The 26853-nt window shown below is 36.6% G+C and overlaps 1 protein-coding gene, 1 long non-coding RNA gene and 1 other non-coding gene across 3 annotated transcripts; all 3 read right to left on the bottom strand.

Moving 5' to 3' along the window:
• Positions 1 to 229: 229 nt before the first annotated feature.
• On the bottom strand, positions 230 to 9242 carry LOC105387274 (odorant receptor Or1). Its single transcript, XM_048622105.1, has 8 exons — positions 8895 to 9242; positions 7855 to 7992; positions 6026 to 6194; positions 5282 to 5394; positions 4970 to 5069; positions 3199 to 3303; positions 762 to 917; positions 230 to 398 (listed from the first exon to the last, which is right to left on the bottom strand). The coding sequence occupies exons 1-8, from the start codon at positions 9230 to 9232 to the stop codon at positions 342 to 344; spliced, it is 1176 nt and encodes a 391-aa protein (XP_048478062.1). The 5' UTR covers positions 9233 to 9242; the 3' UTR covers positions 230 to 341.
• Positions 5501 to 5572, bottom strand: Trnap-agg. Its single transcript has one exon. It is a non-coding gene; the product is annotated as a tRNA-Pro (tRNA).
• A 14411-nt stretch (positions 9243 to 23653) lies between the features above and the next one.
• LOC125488752 lies at positions 23654 to 25321 on the bottom strand. Its single transcript, XR_007266469.1, has 2 exons — positions 25214 to 25321; positions 23654 to 23935 (listed from the first exon to the last, which is right to left on the bottom strand). It is a non-coding gene; the product is annotated as an uncharacterized LOC125488752 (long non-coding RNA).
• Positions 25322 to 26853: the final 1532 nt, after the last annotated feature.

Below are 26853 nucleotides of genomic sequence, written 5' to 3'. Positions count from 1 at the left end.
CAGTGTACTGGGTGGTGGATTTAATTGAGTATTTTTAACCCAAACAAAAAATGGGGGTAATATAAGTTTCAAGTATATGTGTGTCGCAAAAATGGCTGTGATTGAGAAGAGTTTGGTAAAAGTCCAATCTATAGCTTATCCAAATCATTCAGTGAATTTAACATAATAATTTTCAAAATAAATTTAAAATGCCGTAAATTTACCTAGAATGCAAAATAAAACCACTTATTTTAGTTTGTTAAAAGGTAAAATTATTAATCTGAACTACTACACTTGAATTATTAATAAATACACATCTATACTATAGGGACTGTGTTGTTTTTTATTGGTGTACACAATCCTTATTTGCTATTTGCCTGATTCAATACCGCAAAGTAAGAATACGACGACCGAAGAATCTGAAATTTATACATAACTTATTTGTTTTATGTGCAATAAGGAATTTAAAATAATAATGTTATAGGAAACATACTGTTTAGTATTTGAAATAAGCTGAACATTAATTTATGTCTTTACCTAGAGAACATTGCGGAAATAAATTAATAAATAGGATGTTGCAAAAAGGAGGTGTGTGTGACTATCAGGGAATAATTTTGTCAATAATTCATCCACAATTGATCTAAAACTATTGGAAATTCACGCAGCTTCTCGATAATAATAAAGTAACTAAATCACGTGACCATCAAAGTTTCTAAGGACAAGCAATTTCTTCCTCGACAACCTTTTTTCAACACCCTGTATAATCTATATAAAACACCTACCGCAATAAAAGTCTGCCGTGACAACGGAATATAATGTCCGGCCTTGAATATGATGGGCTTCTTCATACGCTCCATGGTGATCCACAGCAGCCGCTTGAACCTGGTCCCTTGCTGGTACCACGGACACTGGTACACGACTTCGCGGAGCTTCTCGCTCTGGGGTCAAGATGTAGTGGTTTATTTTTGGAAGGAGCATCGCATTCATAATACAGCGACTTTACTTGTACTACATAAAAAATATATATTAATTTCATTGTTGCATACATCATCATCACCATAATCAGACAATAATGATCCATTACTCAACATATTGCTTAAATTATACTTGATCTAAGCCTGCCTCATCTAACCCTTACCATCGTCATCATCATCTTCACCAAACTGTGATCATCCACTAAAATGGGATCCCTACTCAGTCTCTACTCCAGGAAAACTCTAGATATTTATAAAGAACTAGCTGTTCCCGCGCGCTTCGCTTCGCCTTAAAAAGGGTTTTCCCGTGGGAATTCCGGGATAAAAAGTAGCCTATGTTCTTTCCCAGGGTCTAGACCGTATGTATACCAAATTTCATTCAAATCCGTTCAGTAGTTTTGGCGTGAAAGAGTAACAGACAGACAGACAGACAGACACAGTTACTTTCGCATTTATAATATTAGTTAGGATGTAAAGAACTGTGCTTTCATAAGAAAATAAACTATCATGAGGAAACCTACTCATATAGACTAATAAAACACCAATAACTTACCTAAGTTTTGCATGCTAACCTAATTTATTAGTTTAAGTAACTTCTTAATGTACCTTTATGTTTTTACTGACTTGTGTATTTGTAAAATGTGTGTGAAAATGGGTTAAATAAATATATTTTGTATTGTATTAGACTTCAGCTGCCGCTACACGGTTTCGTTATCGACGTAGACAAACGTCACTATATCGCGATTCGACATAAATACGGCGCTGTGAATGGTGGAACGCGCATTAAACGAGTTTACCTTCGTCGATAACGAACTCAAGCAACGGCCACAGTGTGTCTAATCTGGCAGTTTTATCCACACGAACAATAAACCTGCACATAATAATATAATCTGTAGGGGAACACCCAAATATTCCGAAAAACTTTTTTCCGAATTTGATAACACCGAATATGTAATTTACGAAATATTGCAATACCGATTTTTTTAAATATCGAATTATAAAAATTACGATAATTATAATTTCGAATATTATAATCACGAATATTGTTATTACGATTGTTAAATATACGAACGTTAAAAAATACGAATACTTTAATATACGAAAAATAAAATACCTATTTATTAAAATCACGAAAAATTAAAATCCCGATCGGAAATATGATAATTCGTGATTTTGACAAAAATTCATCCTATAATATGCCATTTATTTCCAAACTAAAGTGACTTAAGTATATAGTTTTACATTTTACAATTTAACATTCTATATCAAAATTTTATCAATTATCTTAAATTCATTATGATGCATTATTAATTATTAACTTTACTATATTGATTACATTTCTATAACTAAGTATACATTATTTATTAATTTAACCAATTAATATCAGTACTTACTCTATTTTTATTACATTATTAATTTAAATTAAGATAATTTCATTATTAATTTTACTAAATTGATTACATTTGACAAAAATACATAAACGTCTTTAAAACTTCAGAACCAAAACCAAAAGATAGGTGCGACGACGAGCAAAGCGAGGAGGAGCGTGTTAGGTGCACATAGATATCGAAAAACAAAGCGGAGCGTTTCAAATATAGAGTAAAATTTTTGTTATACAGTAAAATATTTGTAGTATTTGTTGTTAAGTTACAGAACAAAGCCAATATAATATAACACAATTGCTCGGATTTTTACGGTGGTTAACCTTAAAAAGCTTAGGACCCAAACCTAAAGATAGGTGCGACGACGAGCAAAGCGAGGAGGAGCGTGTTAGGTGCACATAGATATCGAAAAACAAAGCGGAGCGCAGCGAAGCGGAGCGGAGCGTTTCATATAATACAGCTTAAAAAATATTGTTTGTATACGGATTATGCTGTTAATAAACATACTCGTACTATTCCTAATATATGACTATTTTTTGTTCACTAAAAACATTCGGGAATTTGTATTTTCGGAATATTAAAAATTCGGAATTCGTAATTTTAACAATTCGATATAATAAATAATCGTACTTTTGAAACATCGAAATTATAATATTCGGAATTATGACTTTCGTCATTTTAATTAATCTGTGGTATGAAATTTCGTTTATTATACTATTCGTGATTTTCGCTATTCGGAAACTTAAAATTCGGGATTGTTAATTATTCGGAACTATGAAATTCGTAATTATGAAAATCGTTATTTTCATATTCGTAAAAAAGTAATTCGAAATTCTGTAGTGTACCCAATCTGTAGAACTGACCCGTATAGTGAGCTCGTGTCCGCACCAGCAGTACAGGAACAGCTGCGACAGCATGGTCACCATGTAGTTGCACATCGAGAAGAACTGCACGCTGTCCGGAGACACCTGCGGGGATTGTAAGTATATGGGGATAGATTGGGAGACACCCTACCTTAGAGAGATGAGTTCCATTTACACGACGCAAGTTTCTTGCATGTTGCATACAATGAGCCGTTTTCCTTGACAGCTGTCAGTTGAGCTTTTGGGTAAGCCGATAGATGGCGTGAAAATGCAGTGTACCAACTTTCAAAAATTACATAGAGAGCAAAGAGTACTAAACTCAGAATAAGAACTCACTAGTTGTGATTAAATGTCGGGTGGTAGCGCGAGCCATCCTTCCGAGGCTCAGACTGCATGTGGCTTGGGATAGTGCTAAGTATTCTGTGAATAGTTCTACCCGCGCCGTCACGTAGTGTTCTTTTCTCTATGCGCGCCGTTTGAACGGGTGCTGCGTGCGAGAACTGATTTTCTATTTTTATTTATTGTATGATCCTAAATAAGATCCCAAAGAAATGTGCACTAACTCTACAGTATCAAGGGAGGAGGAGCAGATAGCTCAACTACAACTCAATTAATACAGGAGAAACACAAGGAAACTGAGAAAACTTGAAAAGAACGGCTGTACGCACAATCGCACTGAACGCTGAAGCAACAGTGACATCGACATCATAGAGAAAATAATACTACAATTCTACCTACCTACGTCACTTTCACATTTCGTTAGCCTCACAGAATAACATATTGTGATCTGAGTGTGTTCTGAGGGTTTGAAAGTTGGTACAACCCCAGACAACGCCATCTATTTCTCCAAAAAGGAACTTTTTTTTTTTTTTAACAAACGCCTCATTAACATGGAAAAAACTTGCGTCGTTTAAATGCCGCTTTAGAGCACCCTATTCATAGACATAGACATAGACACATCGTTTATTCACTCACAAAATACACATCACAAATACAAAACAACAATGTAGGTACAGTGGCATAAAGAATAACAATAATTGTGGTGTGTATTATGTCAGTAAAATGGCTCTGACTCAGCATGTGCTGTACAAAAAAGTATACAGCGCTGGTAATTCTGCCAGAACCAGCGAGTTGAGGTGGTACGCGGCTAAAAAATAATATGATACCTATATGATATAAACGTGCTGTGTTTGCTCCGAAAGATTTATGTTTAAATTAGAATCTTATTCTTATTCAGTATCATCATCATAATTAATCAGCATGTGGACTATATTTACGCCGGGGTACAACGATGGCCATCATAGGGGGTGAAGTTCCTGTACGTGGCTCTCTCGAGTGGAACCTTTGTACATATCCCCTTGATTTCAGCTAAGCCAGCCTAGCTCCCGAGTAAACTGGAGTAGCAGGCCCGGGTGTTGTAATAGCTGAGGTAGGCCATACCGGCGAATGTATAGGTACTTAATGGTCTATATTTTATGATCAAAAAATGAGATTTTTACTAAGGACTATAGATCATATAGGGCAGCTAGACTATTTAGCCATTTTTGACTAGAAATTGGTAGCAGCGCTATCAGTTGGGCTTAGTACAGGGTATTTTGTAACTATGAAACGTTAATTAGTTGGGTACCTAACAGCGCCTATCTATTTGGATATTTCGAAATTGACAGGATTGGATCTTGACTATAAATAACCCGCCTACCTTTCAAGAGAGTAGGTACTTACTACAACTTTGTTTATTTACCAGTGGTTAGAGTTATGTGAGATAGCTTACAATAGAGATCCTCAGTCCAGTGATACATATTATGGCGACGCTGCCGCTCAGTTGAAAAAATATGTTGGCGTGAAAATTGTTCTCCACTTTCACCATGAATCTGGAATCCGTTTAAAAATATTTATACTTGGTACTTACCTACAAAATTTTCCTTATTAAAATAAAGAAGATTGAGTTAGACTATATGAATATGTACCTACGAAGTTACATAATAAAGTGCTTATCGATAAGTAAATATTTCTAAATTTCTTAAGTTACTTTCAAACTTAATTAAATAAATATTTTTAAGTAGATATACGTTTTACTACTCACTCAATTACACCTTGATGATGTCGAATACAATCCACAAATAACTTGTAGTTTTTGTCTAAGAGCTCAGTTCTTTCAGTGTGTTTCAGTTTTGCAGATAGAGGCACTTTTTGTAACTGAAAAATAGGTTATATCATGTTATTCAGTTGTATTGAGTTCAGAAACATTAAAAAAACACCCAAGATCTACTCAGTACTTTAAAATAAATGAAAAAAAGAATTTGGGCTCGTCCGGGATTTGAACCCGGGACCTCTCGCACCCTAAGCGAAAATCATACCCCTAGACCAACGAGCCAGCTGACATACGAAGCTAAAATAATAATGTGATTGCTTTATCTACCTCCAAAGTGAAAGGTGGTCACCTATTCGCCGCATACGCATATTACGTCATTGATCATTAACACTCTCATAACAAATGTCACCTTTATAGCCAACGCCATAAGAGTCATTTAAGTAATAACTATTTAGTCATTTATCTGACGTTATCGGATCGCATGAAATAAAAGGGATTATCAAACATTATTTAATAACGTTATCGTATTTATAGCTTTATTACTATAATAATGTTATTTAATGGTGCGCTAAAAATACTCAATCTATGTAATTCAGAATCAACCTAGAAGTTTTTTTTAACTAATGCGGTAGGACAATCCAAAAATAATTATTAGTTTCCAACTCCATATTTTAGTTCTGCTACCTGTAAACGTAACTTTCTTTTACCTTACGATCGCTCCTTATCTACCCATACCTTAGTAACCTTATCCATAATAATATCCAGCTCTGCACATCCGAACATGATCATGCAAACAGCCACACTGTCCACCGCGATGAAGAGGAAGGCACTGATGTAGATCGCCGCCACCTGGTACAAGTAGCCGAGCTGGTATTGCGGAGACCTCTCCGGGGTTACTGGCATCCTGGTACAATTTAAACGAAAATTATAATATACTAGTCGTTCTCGAGAGCTTCGCTTTGCCGTTATAAGTTTTCCCGTGGGAATTTAGCGATAAAAAGTTATGCCAATGTGTTAATCGAGGGTGTCAGCTAACTCCATACCAAATTTCATTACAATCGGTTCAGCTCGGTCTGACAACGTCACTCATGCAAATGGCCACACTGTTATGAAGAGGAAGGCACTGATGTAGATCGCCGCCACCTGCTACAATTAGCCGAGCTGGTATTGAGGAGACCTCTCCGGGGTTACTGGCATCCTGGTACACGAAAAACACATAGTAAATTTGATCCCGTTATGTAACGTTATGTTAATTTAAACTGCCAGTTTCAAGAACTCCATCTATGGATATCTTACATTCATAAATACGTTTTGATTTATTTTTTATTTATACAAAACATTGTGTAACATAGTTAGGTTTTTAAATTAACATGCCATTAAACCTAAAGGGTTTGTCTTGACACTAGATACAATCGTGGTCTACGAAGCAGTAACATGAATATAACATTATAATTTCTACATAGGTACTTATCTTTTAATTTTACATTTGCACTAAGTAAGGAGGTATTAAAATTACTTATTTAGGTACTTATACAATTTCATTTCTAAGGTAGATAGGTTTAGGTAGGTAGTAGAACTAACATAAGTTAACCTCAATACATTATTTGCGGACAGAGCGGTTTACTAAAAGTCGCCGGTTGTTAATGCAAGTTGTTGTTAATATTTGCTGGGTTCCTCTCTGGTGTTATGACACCCTGGTACAAATAAGAATAAAAAGAGACTTCAGAAATAAATTAATAACTAGGTATTCCACTCCAGTTTTGAGAGCAGCTTACCTTCTGGGTTCTCTCAGTCATGATTAAACCTATCCCTCTATTTACTAGTACCTCCTAATGTATTAAGGCCAAATATCTTCAAAGTGTCCTACATGAACTTCGCAAGTCATGGTGCGAGCGCATGAAATTTCGAATGTTTAAACTTATCGCACGATGAAAAACGCATATCGCCATCGTACAATGGCTGCCGCTGCCAATTAGGAAGACGCCTTTGACATACCAGATCCTGAAGGGGAAGGAGCGGCGGCCCTGGTTGTCGAACAGCGGGATCATGGCCCACAGCGTGCACGTGGTGAGCGCGTTCGTCATGAAGAACAGACACAGGCGCCGGATCCTCACAGCTAGGAGTGACAGGAACCTGAGGCTCTGGTAAACTTTTTGATACCAGATATTCTTATGTCTATACTCACAGCCAGCACTGACAGGAACCTGAGGCGCTGATCAACTTATGGATACCAGATATTCTTGTTTCTATACGCCCATTGTTACCAAGCTCTGACCTACCAAATCCTACTATATATTCTTGTTTCTATACATCCATGCTACAATGGCTTAGGCTTCTTACGCACAGGCAGGAAGTTTTCTTAGTGCCTAGTGTCGACGCACTAATACACGCTAAGCGACTAGGTAGGCGCCAAGCGCGGAATGCGGCAGTTCACAAACGTTCTAGAATCTTCTTGAACGGCCACATTGCGCGCTTGGCGCCTAGCTAGTACCTTATCGGAGTGCAGTCGTTCACGAAGATTCTAGAACGTTCGTTCGTGCGGACGTAGCCCTAATGTTATATACCAGATCCTGAAGGGGAAGGAGCGGCGGCCCTGGTTGTCGAACAGCGGGATCATGGCCCACAGCGTGCACGTGGTGAGCGCGCTCGTCATGAAGAACAGACACAGGCGCGGGATCCTCACAGCCAGGAGTGACAGGAACCTGAGGCTCTGGTAAACTTATTGATACCAGATATTCTTGTTTCTGTACATCCAAGCTACCAAGCTCTGACCTACCAAATCCTACCAGATATTCTTTTGTCTATACATTCATGCTACAAAGGCTTAGACACCCCAAGGCTTGCTTAGCGCCTAGCGCCTAGCGCCTAGCGAGTAACTAAGCGAGTGGCTCAGTAAAACGAACATTCTAGAATCATTGCGTGCTTGGCGCCTAGCTAGTAGCTTAGCGTGTATCAATGCGGTCGTTCACGAAGATTCTAGAACGTTCATTCGTGCGGACGTAGCCTTACAGTTACCTACCAGATCCTGAAGGGGAAGGAGCGGCGGCCCTGGTTGTCGAACAGCGGGATCATGGCCCACAGCGTGCACGTGGTGAGCGCGCTCGTCATGAAGAACAGACACAGGCGCCGGATCCTCACAGCCAGCACTGACAGGAACCTAAGGAGAGGACACAGGATTTTTGGTGTGACAGAAATCTGAGGAGATAATGGAGAGTTTTACCAGTGGCGTTACTGTAGCTAGGAGGACAACATTTACAAGATTTGAGAGTTGGCCTGATGATAAAAGTTGTTTAGCATGTTCGCCAAATTGAGATCAGAAATCTGGATGTTTCCAATCTGTACCTATATTTCTCCTCCAAATTTCATGTAGAAATATATTTTCTTTGTAATATTTGCATCCAAAAGTAATATACCAACTAATCACTCAGTGGTATTGATAAGATTCTTCAGACTGTTTAATTTTGGTTTTACAAATCTTGAATCAAATTTAATTATCTTAGTCAAATCCGAGCAGATTCTATGATTCTAAATTATAGAACAGAAGTATTAGAACATTAAACCAAAGCCTAAACGTACTCTATATTCTTTGAAAATATAAACTTACTTTTCATGCACCTCAGTTTCAGGAGCAAACATCTCGCACCTCATCAGCTCAAGCAACTCAATCAGATGCCTCTTATTCACCAGAAAAACAGTTGTCTTATAACACAGAGACGCCTGAGTAAAGAGCAGATACGACGCTTCGGAAGCCGCCTCTAGATCATCTAAAACATCAAATAGATAAATAAACTCGAATAGCAGAAAGCTGTACTGGGATACCATGATTATTAACATGTAGATATTGTGTAGGATAATGTGTCTCTTCGGTGGTAGCCAGACTCCGAAAAATGACATTATGTTTTTGGGTAATTTAAGGTAAAGGGCCTCGATGTCTACAGTCATTGTTATGTGGTTACTCCTCTTTACTGCTGTTTTGTGTAGTGTTTGTAGGGTATAAGCCTTTTATAGTTCGTTTAAAGTTGGGTTATGGTAAAGAGTGTTGTTACTTTGCAAACAATCAATGACATTCTTTAATTACCTAATTATTAGGTAGGTACTTATACTATGTGTTTTTTGTCTCTTGATATCTCGTAATGCTCAAAACTATAAAATTTCCTGCATAAGATAATTTATCATATCAGGACATATGTAATAAACATCCTTACTAATATTATAAATGCGAAAGTAACTGTGTCTGTCTGCCTGTCTGTCTGTTACTCTTTCACGCCAAAACTACTGAACGTACATATAAAAAGAACTTCAAAATATGCTAGTATCATGCTGTATTTAATAATCAAATCCAAACTGTAAAATTAGTTGGTAACTGTAATCGTTTTAGTTCACAAACTCGATGAAAGGTGCGAATTAACAAACAACATAAATGACCCCTGTTGGTGGACTTTGGAATTAGTATTTACCTGAACTTAATTGATAATTAATTGCTATTAATGCTAAGTTTAGAAAAGCAAACTAAAATTGAAACAAATGTGGATCTACAGTCGGAAAATAATATCCGTTACCACCCTCTGTAAAATTAATAGATTGATCCTGAGAGTAACTGGTAGAAGATTGAACATTACTTTCTTACTTTCTTTCTTTGCTTGTTCTTCTTTGCGTCTAGGGTTCACTGGAGATGTGGTTTACCCCAACGATTATCGGTTCTTCGACACTTACTACTATTTCAACTATTTTGAACGTTCAGTACACATATACTCGTAAAAACTAGGTACTTACTCGGAATACAATAACGATTACTTTGAACTTTAATCTTTAAAAAACGTCAAACAAACGTCAAACTCATCAGAACTTCTCACATTCCATCTATTCAAAGTGCCTGTAAAAATGCTTAAGAAAAAGTGGATCTAAAATTAGACAGAGACGGATGAAATACTTCCAATTTTAGACAAAGACAGCGGATATGTCGATGTCGGTTGTCGGTGTTGCTTAAAGTATTACTCTTTTGTACAATTAATCGTTTCCGTGCTTGGACCACTTCCTACACTGGTTGATATTAGAAAACAGAATTAGAGTGGATTTCAAAATTGGAACGGAATGCTCTCACTTTTGTTTTTAACCGACTTCAAAAAAGGGGAGGTTCTCAATTCGTCTGTACTGATGTACTTAATACTTTTTCATCTTTCTGATTTAAGCTAGGCTTGGTGAGCTTGTTGTAAAAGTTTTGATTTAAGTGTTAATAATAAGACCCAATCATTAAATAAAACCTAAATATTTGTCTAAAGTTTGTTTTTAAATAAGTAAGTACCTAATTATTATCCTAAATTGTTCAACGCAGTCTTCCAGTAGGAACTAGCCAGCAGAAGTTACGTAAAACATTTTCGTTTCGTCAAAAAGTGCATTTGTATGCAACGACCGTTGGGTGCAATAAATGTGACAACTGAATTATGGCCCGACCTTGCTTATTGACACGCTTGCTGCATTGTTCTTGCGATATGAGTGTCATGAATGTGCTGGCTCACTTATTATTTTGTCGTAATTAATCTGTGTAAAATATGTATCTACACATGATCTACACTATCTACTTATGTACACTCGCGAGGAATGAAAAAGTTTAACTTTTAAAATGCCGACTCTATGGGCTCAATTTTTTAATGCATTAAAACTAAAAAAAATAACGCCATATTAAGGTTTTCAGATGGTAATATTCTTCAATATAACAGACGGCGTCAGTCATTAAGCTAGCCTTTTACGCTTAGGATTTGTTTTGGTAATATTCCCACTGGAACTTTTTCATTGCTCGTGAGTGTATATAGATTTGTTCAAAGGTAATGTAACTTAACACGAAACTCATATCTAACTTTCTAACAATACCTTAGCAACTGTATTCTGCCTACTGGTAACACACGACACAGGCTTAGCCTAGTGTGAGAACCCCAGCTACCATAATTATTAATCTAGTCCAAATAATTTAAAATTGTTTTATATCCAAAACATTTATTAAGATAACCTGTATTAATTTTTTGGTTAAATAAACATTTTTTCATTTATTTTTTCATATAGGTACTTATAGTATTTTTTAAACTCCGCTACAAACAGTAGCGGATTCCGCTGCTGACCCGAATCATCCTTCCTTATGTCCCTCCCGACGCAAATAGAACATTCCACATGAATAGTTGCCATGTTTACCCAGTTATGTGCTAATAAATAATTGGACTAGTCTACTGTCAGACGGTTACCACCACCGAACTTGCCAATGTGTCGGTGGTGGTACGGTAGCTGGTAGTGCACTATAATGTACGATGGCAGGATCTCTATTGCATTAGCCTCCGTGGCCGAATACAATGGCCGATTTGGTCGTGATATGATAGTTTACAGATACACGGTGTTGCAAAAAGGGTATACTAAGCAGAAACCCACATGTGCAGCATGTTATATCTAAACCCGAAACTGAAATCAGAATTTGAAAATTCGCGAAAAAAAATTTTCATTTTCCATAGAAACTTCGTTGGTCACGTGACTTTTTTAATATGGATTTTTTTTTTTTTTTTTCTCGAATTTCCAAATTCTGATTTCAGTTTCGGGCTTAGATATAACATGCTGCACATTTCGGCTTAGTATACCAATTTTGCAACACCCTGTATATACCTATACGCAACTACGCTAACGCTAACGCTAACGCTAGTGTTAATTTGAATCAAATCAAATCAAATTATGGGGGCTTTTTAACATTCTTGAGTACCTATACATCCAAGAACTGCCTGTGCTCAAACAAATAATATTTATTATCTGTTCGGGAATGGGACCCAGGTCTTTCTGTTGTAAGCTTCATCCATACACTGACATTGGATATTCGTATTTTCCCAAACAAATTGCTTCCCAATCATCTTTAATTGACTGCAATTGCATTGCCCTTGCTTCTTAAAACCGTCAACCTCAAGAGCTTAGCAATGATAACTGGCCCTCAACTGGTCAACTGTTATACAAAATTTAAACAAATTCATCACATGCCAACGTCCGTTAAATGAAAAGCAGCCTTCTCGAGTTACGTGGGATTACCACCACCGAATATTAGCGCAATGAACAATCCCTAAGCAGTCAAATCTGACGTAACTTGTATGGATTTGACAGATGTTGGACAGGCGGGTGATTCTGCTTATGAATTATTATAATAATTGCTAATGTTCGGTGGTGGTTCGGTAGCTGTTCCTTATACCTACACGTCTGGCGGACCCTGGCCAGTCAGCGACTGAAACTAATATGACTGGCCAATCTCTTCACCACGGTGACCAATCCGATCAAGTCTGCTGTAATTTTGCGCTGTTTCGGTACATTCGATTGAACTCTATTTACATTAGTAGACTTGAATCTTTGTTTGTCTTTAGGTACCTACCTACAATCAGTCAATGAATACATCTTTGTATTTTTATGTAATTGTTACTGTTAAAAAACTACTCGTACAAGAAAGATAGCTAACTATTGCTTTTATTGCTGGTTGTATCTAATCTGTTACCATACTGAGGAGTATTTACTAAGATGCACGCGTTCCTGTGTATTTTAGATAGCATTTTATCAATACATCAAACATGAAACCAATATATCTATGGTTTGCTTAGGGCCGAAAGATATTGTAATTCATAGAAAAAAAACTTGCTATCTTTACAATCCTTAACTAAATACAAACATAAAAAATGAAAAGTAGAATGTTGAAAAGGTAAATTCTGTCTGTTTTTGGATGGTAATTTTAGCAAACATATACAATTATATATATTTAAAAAGAATTATATAAATTACTAGGTATAATTATGACAGTACCTTCGACAGGGCCTATTTAGACATATTTTTTCCTGAAATTTATTGGCAAACGTTTTAAAGTCACGGGTAAATTTTGTTTAAGTAAATTTTTATTTACTTTAGTTTATTGTGAGGAAATCCTGCAATTACATTTTAGAGTTCAGTCAAAGGGCAGACAACAATACTCAATAAAATTCTTCGAATTAAATTTGTTAATGTGTCAAAAATAGTTAAACGTTATTTGCCATTGTCAACGCATTTAGTATTCGATTCGAGAGTCGATTTGCCGGGAAATCGAGATGCGATATCAAGATACGCTCCTAATAATACCTGTGAAATGAATGAATTATACTTAATAAAATACACATAATATTATTATTATGTATTAAGGTAGGTAATGATTCAGTACAACTACACTATTCTATACTCTATGAGTACAATAATGTACTGTACCTAATGTTCCTCATATTTTACTAAATAGGTATTTCTAATTCTTACTTAAAGTTATTGATAATCTATTTCTGCCGACCAAAAAAACCTTCATCATAATATAAATCATTTTAAATAAAGAACATCTAGTTTTCACACCTCCATCTAACCTCGTGTGGTTTTCATCGGCCACTTATTTTTAAACTTGTGTTTGTAAACATTTCACGTGATACATATTAAATATTTTTATAACCTGTGAACCTGTCATTCAAACTTGACTTTTTAGAGCCTTTATTAGCTGGTCGAAACTCTGAATGCGAATAAAATAGCATAATTTAGAATTGGAAGTAAGCGTCAATTCACACGTACCACAACCACACCACGTCGCAGCGACAAAATGTGGTCAAGCTGTGGTTACGTGTGAATTGTGTGACAGCGGCTTTTTGCAGTTGCGTTGTGGCAGCGACAAAATGTCGATGTGGTTGCGTTGTCGCTGTCATTGCGATGTGGTAACCACGTCGTCGTGTGCAGTTAATATGGAAAACAGGTTGCCGCGGTGCCGCCGCCGCGTGGCGGCGTTGCCGTTGCGATGTGGTTGCGTTGTGGTTGCGATGTGGTTGCGATGTGGTCGTATTACACAGGTGGTCGATAACAACGGCAAAATGTGGCACGTGTGAATTGGATTATTCATTGTCAATACAAAATATACGCCCGACCACATCGCGTGGTTGTGGTGTGGTTGTGGCTGTGGTGTGGTTGTGGTACGTCTGAATTGATCCTTAATCAATAGCATAGCTGAAACAAAATGTCAGCCGAAGGAAAATCCACAGCAAAACGTAGTTACAGTCATAAAAACTTACCTACATACCTACTTATAGTTTTGTAAAATAAATGTGCGGAATTTCATAATTTGGGAAAAATTCAGCTGGGTTATTCTGTAACGAATCATCGATATATAATTATGGTAGAGAATGAATGATGAAATTCATCGTAGGAATCTCTTGCAGCTCAAATTAAATATCAGAATCGACATCAGTGGCTCCACTCTTTTCTATTATCACATCACTACGGGGCCATAACTTGTGCAGTTGCAACACAACTCCCGGCGAAGACATACGAATGGGTATAAAAACTAATCGAACTATAAAACTGATTCACTGTGCCACTTAGTTCCAGAATTAGCCGCAGCGAAAAATATTGTCAATAAAATGTTGTGTTTATGTTTCTTTACTATCAAATATGATTAAAGGGTTCACTGTTATGTTACAGGTACACAATATGTTAACACAGGGAAAAAACAGGAATTGGGCAGTATATGGGAAGGCGAAGGCTAAGGATGCCTATCCACCAGTAGTGTGCTATATGCTTCTTTGTTATGGATGCTATTGATATTAACCAATCATATTCATTGATCCACATAGCATAGCACTTTTGTGGGAACATGGTGTTTTCACCACATAGCGGAAAAGCTGCCTAGCAAATCTCTCCGCCTCTAGTACGGGTTTTTTGAATTTACGAACACTAAAAAGTTTAGGTTTTTTTCTGTCATATGCTTACATTATCTGTCAAAAGTTTCATGATAGTTTCCGCTAGAGGCCCCACTTTGTATGCGAGAAAACGTAAACTTTTGTACCTAGTTGTCGATAAACTATCAAACATGTACTAGACGTCCTGGTGTATTAAGCGATTTGGTGGAATTCCCTAAATAATACGAGTACAGTATAAGGTCACTACGATATCAGTGAAGCTATGTTGCACTCTCTGTAATCAAATCTGCCCATCTCCTATCGCAAGGTCTATTTACACGTGACCAACAAACAGTCCCGTATACACTCGACCTATTGTGCCGATTTGTGCATCGATAAGTGCCCGCCGCGTCACAACTAGGGATGGGACGTGTCTATGTCGATAAAGTACTTACTTACTACAGCTTCCGTACTACCACCGACAAATTAGCAATTAACAATCCACAAGCAGCGTCGTCGTGTCAAACATTTGTTAGATCAATACAAGTTACGTGAGATTTGACAAGTGAGCGACGACGCTTATCGGTGTTGGTAACCCCACAGGAGTCTAAAAAAACCTATGTAGGACACCACACTACCTCTGATAGTATATTAATAATTTTGTAGTACAAATTATAATTATTGTAAATTGTAAGAAAATAATGGAAAGTAGTTATACTTATCTTAGCGTGTTGGTGAGAAACACGAGACACAAAAGTGCGTCTAGTGTTTGGTTCTGTGGTGATTTTGACTGACGAAGAGTCAAAACTCGTAGTTTAAGTGCCCGTGTCCCAACACTAAGTATAATTTCAGACCCCTGTCCACCGTGGGGCACATTAAAATCGTTATTCAATTGGTCAGCTCGTATTGTACGTCAATGACATCAATTTATCATCGCCTATTTGGTACAAACTGCTCTAACCCAATTCTCTCAGTAGGTAGACTATATACTGAGCATAGCCAGTATATTTCCCTTCTGAAAGCATTAGGTAGGTAATTAGACAAAAAGTGCAGACTTATTGCATGTACATACTTAAGCTTTTACATACTTTAGTGCCAATTTTTCCAATGTGGGTTAGGGCATAACCAGAGATTATTGCTTGACTTTTGACACATCTGTCAAGAATTTAATATTGAGGTGACGTATAATTGATCAACCTTTCCCTGATTACGATTTAACCAGACGTGGAGAGACAAGATTTAACCGACTATTGTGAAATTGGAGCTTAGGCCACTTACACACAAGGTGCAATTAAGCTAAGTAAATTAGGTAGCTTGAATTTTTTGAAAGATACACCGTAATTTACGCAGTTACGTTGTTTCGCCAATTAGCATATTTTAGAAGGCTTTGTTAGCGTAATTCACATTTGGTCATAATTGAAATGTAGCCATATACCTACTACATAAACAGGTAATTTTGAGCCGCATTGTCCACTGCCGTACCAAAACCGAAGCGAAGCTTGTGGCTACAGCTAAGTAGTATAATGCAACAAAACAAGCAGATATGATAAACGAAAAAACTAACTCTAGCTCAAGTCTCCATCCAACCGTACAATATGCAATCGAATAGCTAACTTTAGTAGCAAAACCCATAGCAAACGCAACACAAAACAAAGAAACAAGCAAACCCGTGGAGAGACAAGATTTATGACTTGCACTTCGAGATCCGAGTGCGAGCTTAATTATTATGTATCTCGCCGGCTAAGGGACGATGAAAGCTGGTCTGTTTCGCTTTTGACTACGTTTTATCCATGAAGGAATATAAGGTGTGATATACGTTCTACGGGTTGGTCGGTTGGGTTGTATATATGTATAAGTCTATGCTATGCATAGCCATTTAACTTCGAAATAGCCGCTCGGGACTGACGAAAAACTAACGAATTAGAGCTGTCGTGCAATCGGCACGTTTAATACAACGAGATATAGAGTTATGGTTCTTCGAAACTTAGATTTTCGTCATATAAAGTGACCCCCCTGTTTCATTTGCAGTCTAATTACGATTAGGAGAAATAGTTAGGATTACCTAACTATTCATAGCTTTTCCCGAAATATAATGTTTTTCGGGAAAACTGCGGTAGTTTCTAAAAGTAGCCTGTTAAGTGTGATCAAAATCCGTTTAGTACATCCACACTTGCAAACTGTCACATTTTATAATATTAGTAGGTAGTAGGATTATAAATTATAACTTCCCGTAGTTATACTTACTACGTATAATGTTCATCAGAAGAATAGAGGTAAAAAATAAGTAGAGTTGCACAGATCAAAAAGGAAACCACCAAGTATAGATAAAGCCTTTAGTTTTAATTGCTATGCGCAATATTGTAACGATTTATTGTGAATAATTTATGCTAATATCAGCCTCACATTATTTTACAGTACAGTAAGATGGCTATATTGAATTTGTCTAGACTATGTAGGTATCTATTGAAAGAGTGTATAAGGAAATGACTAGGGACCGCCTATGTAGATTATACTTTACTATTTAAGTATACTTACCTAATTTTATAGAAAATCTTGTATAAGTATACTGTTGTTCTTTACTACATTTTTTTTAAGTAATAAGTCACCAAATCGATGTTGAAAACTGCTGGTAAATTAATATTTTTTATTCCGTCATGCCATCCCAAAAAATTGCTACATAAATGAAATAATCGATAATTAAATCTGCATTACAACTTTGACTTTCAATTTGAACTTATATAACAAAACGTTAGGTAACTTACATAACTTCCTTAGAATGGGCAGAAACTACAGGATGGACTCTAGTTTTATTCGTCCTATTATTAGTATTGATTAGTTAGACAAATGAGCAACCCCATGGTACCAGGGCGACAGAGCATCGAGGCAATTGTCTCACATCCGGCTAGCTAATGAGAATCGAACAAGCAAATTACGGACCAATGAACTGTGTTTGTTTAGTGTTGAGACTTTGAGACTGTACCTACGGAACTATTGGTGGAACTACATTCACGGGCAATGAAATAGTTCCAATCACAAAATTCCGACACTAAATGGCATATCTAGTTTTTAAAACATTTAATAGGAAAATTTAACAAAATGATTTTGTTTTTAGTTGTTAATATTCTGGTGCGTTTTTAAATGTAGTTCAATATTTCAGAAGGCGTCATTAAGCTATTTTTTTTCCGGTTAAGAGTAATTTGGTGATTTTCTCACTGGAACTTTTTCATTGCCCGTGATTGTATTTTTAATTGAGAATGTGTGGATGTAGGTATTCATGAATTAGATTTTTTTTCATAAAAAAAAAACAAACAGAAACCCAAAGTATTATATTTATGAAAGAAAACAATCGTAAAACGTTATAGATATGAGTTCATTCACTTTGAAGGTAAAGGGTGATTTAGCTCCTGAAATAGAATTTGTTCACGTGTCTTCGCTTTTTGATATACAGCCGCTGTGTTTACCGCATGTGGCCAGGATTTGTTATTGTGAGTGTATTTCAAGTACGTACACACAGTACCGGCGTTAGGGTAGGGCGCGGTTGGGCGACCGCCCAGGGGCGCCGGACTTTAAGGGGCGCCGCTTCACGGCGCTTCCATCTCTATAAACGAAAAAAAAAACGATGACGAAAAAAAAGCAACACTAGAATGGAACTCAGTGCTCAATCTGTTCGGTCGGAGCACTACATACATACAGTCCATTTTAGATGGATGTATATGTTGTGCGATGAACTCGTAAGTCTGAAATAGTTTTTGCCTGATCAGAAAGTGGTTACTCCTGTTTTTGTTTTAAATTTTATCAAAGACCGCAACTTACAAGACCTATATCCAAATGTTTGGATAGCATTTATTAACACGTTCACGGACAATTGATGGTTGGAAAATATTTTAATATGACACCTAAAAATCCCATACATTTTATCGTTCCGCCTTGAAACGTATTGCCGTATCTCAACATATTTTATTTACGTAAAATGTGACAGTTACGGCAATAGACGGTATCGTCTACAAGCGGTCCGCCACATCATGCATATCCAACAATGCGTATAGTGACATCTACGGCTACAGGCGGCTGCCGCCAGTTTGACGTTTTTCAGATACAAAGTTCCACTTTTAGCATGCTATTTACAATAAATAAAGCTGATATAGTAAGATTAAACAAAGGGGCTCATCGACAAAAGCTAAAATTTACTAGTTCCTCATTACAGTTATATCTTCGCTTTTCTATGTTCCAAGTAATTATAGTATTTGAATCGAATAGGTAGTTATCCTATATGCAAAACAGTATGATATTTATCGATTTATTATTAATTTACCTCGTAATTTGCCACAAACGCGCCGTGACACTAAACTTCTGGAAGGTTATTTTTATTTGTAACGGTTACGGCGACAGGCGGTATGTCACTATAAAGTTCACTTATGTGTGTGCAAAAGAAACCCCGACAAGTTCTTTGTTATGACACCTAGAAACAAATGAATTAGCACAATACGACACTAAATCATGCATCTCCTGTTAAGAATACGGAAATGAAACGGCTGTTGACGGTTCGTCCGTTTCAATCAATAGAAGTTGGACGGCCACAGGCGCGTAGTCATATTACAAGGATACTTAATTACGGCCCTCGACTACTGGATCGTGAACGTGTTAACTATTCCCGTAACGGTTGCTAGTGGAGAGAGGAGTTTTTCTAAGCTTAAGCTGATAAAAACCTATCTGCGATCGACAATATCTCAATCTAGATTGAAAAACTTGGCAAGTTTGTCAATCGAAAATGAAATTGCTGAGAACATCGACTTTGATAACGAGTTCGCCGATAGAAAGGTAAAATTTTAGTAGTTTTAAAAAAAAAAATTATTTCTTTTCATACATGGTTATTTCATTATTATCCTTCGCCTTTTTTCGTATGGGTTTGAATTGCAGTTAGGGGGCGCCGTAGAAATCTCGCCCAGGGCGCTGGTAGTACTAAAACCGGCACTGCGTACGTACACACATTAATGCATATCTAAATGAACTACCTCTTAGTTCCTACTACACTCAATGAAAAAGTTCCACTATCAAAATACCGAAACCAAATAGCCCCATTTTATTAAGTAGGTAAGTACTTATAACATTTAATTTAAAATTTGAACAATATACCTATTTAAGTTTTTATTTGGTAATATCCTGAATCCTGATGCGCAGTTAAATGTGCCTCTTTATTACGATTATTGAGCTTGGCTTCTCCGTTTAGTAGTAATTTTGGTGCTATTGTCAATGGAAGTTTTTCATTGCTCTCAAGTGTACTAATTAAAAAGCCAAGTCAGTCTTCTTCTTCATTCCCACTACCCCAAAGAGACTTGGGATGACAGCGCCTCCATTCTTCTCTGTCAGTGGCATCACCAGCAGCAATAGTTAGTTCATCAGTAAGAACTCGGATGACATGTACTTACATCAAATCTAAAAACCAATTCTGATAAGGCGTTTCTAGAGTCATAAGGAATGAGTTCCCTTTCCTCCATTACGAAAGATTTTGATAGTTAATATCTTAGTCTGTCTTACGCGATATTTAGGTACTTATATGTAATCCATTGGCATGCACATTTATTATAATAGATAATCTTAGATAGGTACCTAGTCTATCCCCTAATCCCAAAGCCATCACTTCAGAATCCGTTTGAAATAGCGCAACGATCATTGGCCAGCGCGCCACGTTCTGAATTCAAAACGTGCGCAAGCGCAGCCGTTGTGCGCAAAACATCCTGCGCACGGGAAATAGTGCGCTCGCGAGGCGAATAAACTTCCTGTCTATGGTCGGTAGCTACTAGCTACTGTAGAGGTGGGAAAGTTGCACGTGTAAACAAAACACAGATACAAATGGACTTATGCATTCTCAACCTAGTCTGTTGATTGCTGTTGCCTGATGAATGAATGAAAATGAAAAAGCATTCGTTAACTCCAGATAAATGACATTAGAAGATTACAATTAAATGATACTGATGTATTATTACGGTGAAGAATGAACAAGTAATTAAATAATATATTTATTAGGTGGTATATGTTAATATTAGTGTCCTCTTCACTACGTGCATAGTGTGCATACCTATGTATGTACCTACATTTTATCTATATTATATTAAGATATCCCGAGAAGTAAGAGAAAGGTAGATTTTCGAAAAATATAAATCACAAAAAAAGTATCTTGATAAATAACTATTATCAATAACTATAGGTTGAATGAAAAGAGGTAGTGAGAGTAAAGTTTATAGAGACATCTATTAGGTACCTATACATATAAGTAGTTAGGCAGAGTTTGTAGAGGCATCAAGCATTGAAAATTATTAAGTGTGTCAATATTTTATTCCGTGGGAAAACTGCTCGTTATTGATATAACATTGATTATTTATTAAACACTGAACACCTGGAAATACAGGGTGTTGCAAAAGTGGTTCGTGAATTCTCAAAAGTTGTAGAACATAAAGTTATTTAGAATGAACCTCCCCCCCCTTATGAGTTACCCCCTTTCGGCTTGTCGTAACCCTTTTTAACACCCTGTAGATACCTTTGATAACTGTCTCCATCATAAACCTGCTTCAAAGCAATATTTAGCTAGAGACGTGAGATGCAGTAAATATTGCACCCCCATATTTCTAAAACTAACGAAGCGTGGATAAATTCGCGCCTAGTTATTTCTAGTTATTTGCTAAATAAACGCATAAATCCGCGTGATTTAGCGTTGGCAAGGACTCGTTGTATGTTTGTTTGTAGGTAGGTGTGTTGATGTTACTCTAGAAATAAACTTTATGAAGACGACTCCTTTGCAGAAACTATCTTGTTTGATGGTCACTAATTGTCCGAGAATTAAATAGGTGAATACTTAAGTAAGTAGCTACATAGGTACCTACAGTTCCCCAAAATTGATAATGCACATAGGAATCTTCGTCATTGTTCGGCAACGGTCGTATTCCCGAGCGTTAGAAAACTAAGATTATGTATTTAGAGTGGTTAAGTGCATTTTCTTCATGAAATTTTAGTAGAATTATGTAATTGGTGCTAAAAGAGATAATTGATTTATCAGTAACGAAATTTGATTCGATAATTCATAATATTCCATAATATTAAAGGAGAACGGCAGTGGGCGTACCGCCTTTTTTTTTGGAGCGTTTCAGAACCATGTTTTCACCATTTATTAATACAGTGTAGATAAGGTATTTTCAGTAATTACAATATTTTTAGAAGTCGGGGGAAATGAAAAAATGATAAATGAAGAATATTTAAATCTAAGGATAATGGAACGTAAAAACAAACATATAGAGAACGGAACGTAACAACAGTGGTGCCAGACCTCGGAATATTACCAGCAAATCCGAGCAAAAAAGTAATCGAATAGAAATATCGGTACATTCTTAAATACAAAAGATATTTTATTTATCAATAAATTACATGTTCTGGTACTATTTGTGCCAAAACTAGTACATTTGGTTTATAAAATATCATTATATATTTAAGTCTTGAAGACTTTTATCCATAGTAAACCATTTTCTTTTTCTCTTTATTCGATTCACTATAATCGATATTTTTTGAATATTTAAATCTAATAACACTGAATCTTGCTTGTCAATCTTGTCATAGTAGTTGTTATTTCATTTTCCATTACCTAACCTAATTATTTAATATTTTGAATACCGCTGAAACTGCTGAAGATATAGAACAAATGTGACAAAGGGGAGAACCAGACCCGGTTCCTATTCCACCTCCCCGGCAGGCTCCCGTCCCACTTCTTCATCAGGAACCTGCAGAAGCAGCAGAACAAGAACACGCAAAATCCTGACAATATTTTCTATGAACCATAGGATGATAAATACCCAAGTCAAATATGAGAAGAGCAACTGCGTTCTGCAGTTCGAATCCCGGCGCTGACATGTACCAATGTGTTCTTTGAATTTAATTAAAATGTATACCATCACACTTACAGTGAAGGAAACCTGCATACCTATCTAGATTTAGCACATCTAGAGAGCCAGGTGCAGGTACTTACACCCCAACAGAGAATAGAATAGAGTAGGTAATAGGAACATAAAATTCCTAAAGTTGATACTTGATTCCAGGCAAATTATGTTATGTAAATAAAACAATAATCTTTTAAACAGTATATTTAATTTCATTACATTACTCGCCAAATGCATACCCATATAGTAGAACCTTTACATATAGCATTTCGAAATGGCATAGCAGATCCCTGTTGCGGAATGGCAATTTAAAACTTCAGAAGTTGGATAAGTACCTATAACATTATTCCATGATGAAAGTAGTAGCCTGATCTAGTCGATAATATTAATAAAATCATTATATTTATTATGTACGTTGCACGTCCCGTATTTATTTAAACGTAAACATATAACTTGATATACCTAACATAATAATATTATTATCAAATTATTATTCACGTTGTTCGTCTTGTGTTGTTCAAGTGTTGACATGGTGTTGACGTTTAGTTGTTGACATGACACATTTTTTTATCATTTCAATTTTTCTGCTCTGGTTTGTCAATTTTTATCATTATACTGAGATCCAACCTAGACATTTATGACGTAAATCACAGAGTACTTGGCATAAACATTACTTCACTTGACGTTCCATTCTTCCTGTATGAATGTTTACGTTCCATTGCGACTACATTTTAAAGATTCTTTTTTTCCGTTTTTCCCTTTTCTCCCAGCTTCTAAAAATCTAGTAATTAATTGACTTGTGTACCTGTACAGTGTCTCTCTAATCATGGTACTTTCATTACGGAACCCGTCATTTCCATAGTGGTACAAAACGTCCTTAGAACCCTGCCTTTGTCCTTTCAATTCAATTCAATTTTGGTTGAATGGCTCTTTGCCGTGTGTGACTAACACGGCTAACTGGGCCAGAGTCACGTGACCAATGCTCACAGTATTGGAAAGCAGTCGTTACGGTTATTTTAGACTATTTACACAGTTAAAACCTGAAACAACCAGACAAACACAATATATACAAACAATAAGTGGACATCACAAGTAATGGTTAGATTTGTTAGTATATATGTACAAACACATTTAGGGTAACGTAACGTACCTTGGGACGCTTGTACCTCGGGACATTGATTGTATTTTAAAAACCGGCTGAATAAACACATTAAAATTCTACCCTAGGCATAGTATTTTACTCGCTTGGCAAAACTAGTGAGTCTCGTGATCATACCAGCATCGAGTGTGTGGTGAAGACAATATGAAGGTTTTTGGAGTCAAAAGTAGCTTTTGTATAGTTTTTTGAGTTGCGTTATCTCATTGAGGCATGCTCAAAATAGAGAAATGGATGTCACGTATAAATTTTCAGTTATTTAATTTTATGACATGGCAATTATCTGAAAGATTTCTAAATTAAAAATAAAGATATTTAAATTTTGGTTAAATATTGCTTTTTTGTACCTTGGGACACGATTAAATTTGTACCTTGGGACACTGTTTTCTATGGCTTTATACTATGGAAAATGCAAACTTCTAAATAACGCCTTATATCTCTGTTCTTATTACTTCTTATTAGTGGCAGAGTGAAACTGGACAGAAGAGAGATGCAGTCAATCAATAAGAACAGAGATATAAGGCGTTATTTAGAAGTTTGCATTTTCCATAGTACAAAGCCATAGGAAACCGTGTCCCAAGGTACAAACGTGTAACGTACCTTGGGTCAAAACAAGCATTTTTACTTTTATCTTAATTTAATAAAATCTGGCCACACCAAAGCTCCAGCACAAATACTAGTGATAATAGATTATATATCCTACCAAATAAAGAGAATTTCACATTAATATCTTAGTTGTACGCTGCGATAGCTTCATTCAAAGTTGGGGTAGTCGAAAATGTCCCTAGGTACGTTACGTTACCCTACAGTTTAATATTGTTAGTCTTAAGGAATTTGTACAGTATATTAACTAGGGGAGTATGTACAAGGGTAAGAAGATAGTTAGTATTTACAGGTTTGGGAATGGTGGGGGGGAGGATGTCATATAGGGAGGTTTGAAGGTTGGGACATTCGAAAAAGAGATGATCAACAGATCCTTCACTGGCACCGCAGTCGCAGACAGAGCTATCACGGACCCGAATCCTAGCCAAGTGCACCGGGGTGCACGCGTGGCCCAGACGCAGTCTACAAAGAGTGGAAGTTGCTGGTTTATCTAAGTGTTTTGCTTTAAAAAACCATGGCTTTTTTGGGATATGAGGTTGGATATGGGAGTAAAATTTACCTTTAAAATTCCTAGAAGTGTCCCAGGACACTTTCCAGGATCTATCCAGCCTCGGTCCTGCGAGCGAGGCAAGGTCATGGGCAAAATTTTGGTAATGAGTGTCCAGGCATATTAAAATTTACTTCGAAAATGTTGCATTAGGTACTTTTCAAGTGTCTTACTGAAGCTGATGTAAAGATGGATGAAAGAAGGTTTGAATAACACAAGGTTTATATTATAAGGAGACATGGATTTCAAACACAGGTTTATATTAAATTTTTAAATCTCAGTTCAAAAGTATTTACAGCACTGATTATTTCACATTAATAAAAATGTTTACATTAAAATCTCAGTTCAAAAGTATTTACAGCGCTGATCATTCACAATAATATTGCAATTACAAACTTGGTCTTTTGGGTGTGGCTTTATTGGCAAAGTGAAGTCTATCAATGTGACGTATATTTTATTCTTAAATGTGCCTCATAATATGGCATCGTCAAAAATAATTAAAGTTGAAATTAAATTCAGATTTGAAAAAAATAACAAGAACGATGTGTAATTGCAGCTCTTTATAATTCCACAAAAGTAATATTGATCTTGACCTTGAGACCCTTGACTGATCGGTGACAGCCACCGACCGCCCAAATTGTTTTCGATTATGTGTCACATGATATTGACTACTATTTCTTTCGAACAAGGATCAAAATGCAAGTGGCTCTTACGATTCAATGATTCGGGTGTTTCCGGGAATACGACAGTTTGCGAAGATTTGCATGCGCATTATTAATATGGGAGAACTGTACCTATCCTACCTAATACGAGGGCTACACCGAAAAGATCGGGAATAGAATACTTAGGAATAAATTAGAGTGAAACCTTTTTGGTGTACCAAATGTAGTGTTTTTTCAAACATAATTCCATTTTCGAATTTTAAAAAAAGTAAAAAATAAAAGTGTATTGACCATTTGAATTTGACAAGTCGGTGTAAAAAATGGAGCTTACGCGGGAACATTTCCGTGCAATAATTTTTCACAACTTTCGTCGAGGTTTATCTCAAGAACAATGTCTCGCCGAGCTTGTTTCTATTTATAAACTTGAAGCACCAAGTAAAACGACTATATATCGTTGGTATTCTGAGTTTCGCCGTGGACGTTCCTCTCTTACCACAGTCCCTTCTACTGGTCGGCCAAAAACAGCGGTAACACAAGATAACATCGATGCTGTACGCCAGTTAATAAAAGAAGATAGACATGTGACATACGAGCAGATTCGGGCTTCTCTCAGCATTGGTATGACAGCCATTCAAACCATTTTACATGAAGAACTGGGTGTCAAGAAGTTAGTTTCGCGCTGGGTGCCCCACCGTTTGACCGAGGAACAAAAGTCGGCTCGTGTTAATTGGTGTCGATCTGCTCTGCAACGGTTCAATGGAGGCAGTTCAAATGCTGTCTACAATATCGTCTCTGGTGATGAATCTTGGATTTATTCATATGAGCCCGAAAGAAAACATCAATCGGCAGTTTGGGTCTTCGAAGTTGAGGTCAAGCCAACAAAAGTTATTCGCTCACGCAGCGTGTCGAAAAAAATGGTCGCTTCGTTTGTATCGAAAACTGGCCATGTGGCTACGATTCCATTACAAGAACAAAGGACGGTTACTGCTG

This window comes from Plutella xylostella, chromosome 7, assembly GCF_932276165.1.
Source record: "Plutella xylostella chromosome 7, ilPluXylo3.1, whole genome shotgun sequence".
NCBI lineage: Eukaryota > Metazoa > Arthropoda > Insecta > Lepidoptera > Plutellidae > Plutella > Plutella xylostella.
This window is presented reverse-complemented; position numbering and strand designations above follow the sequence as displayed.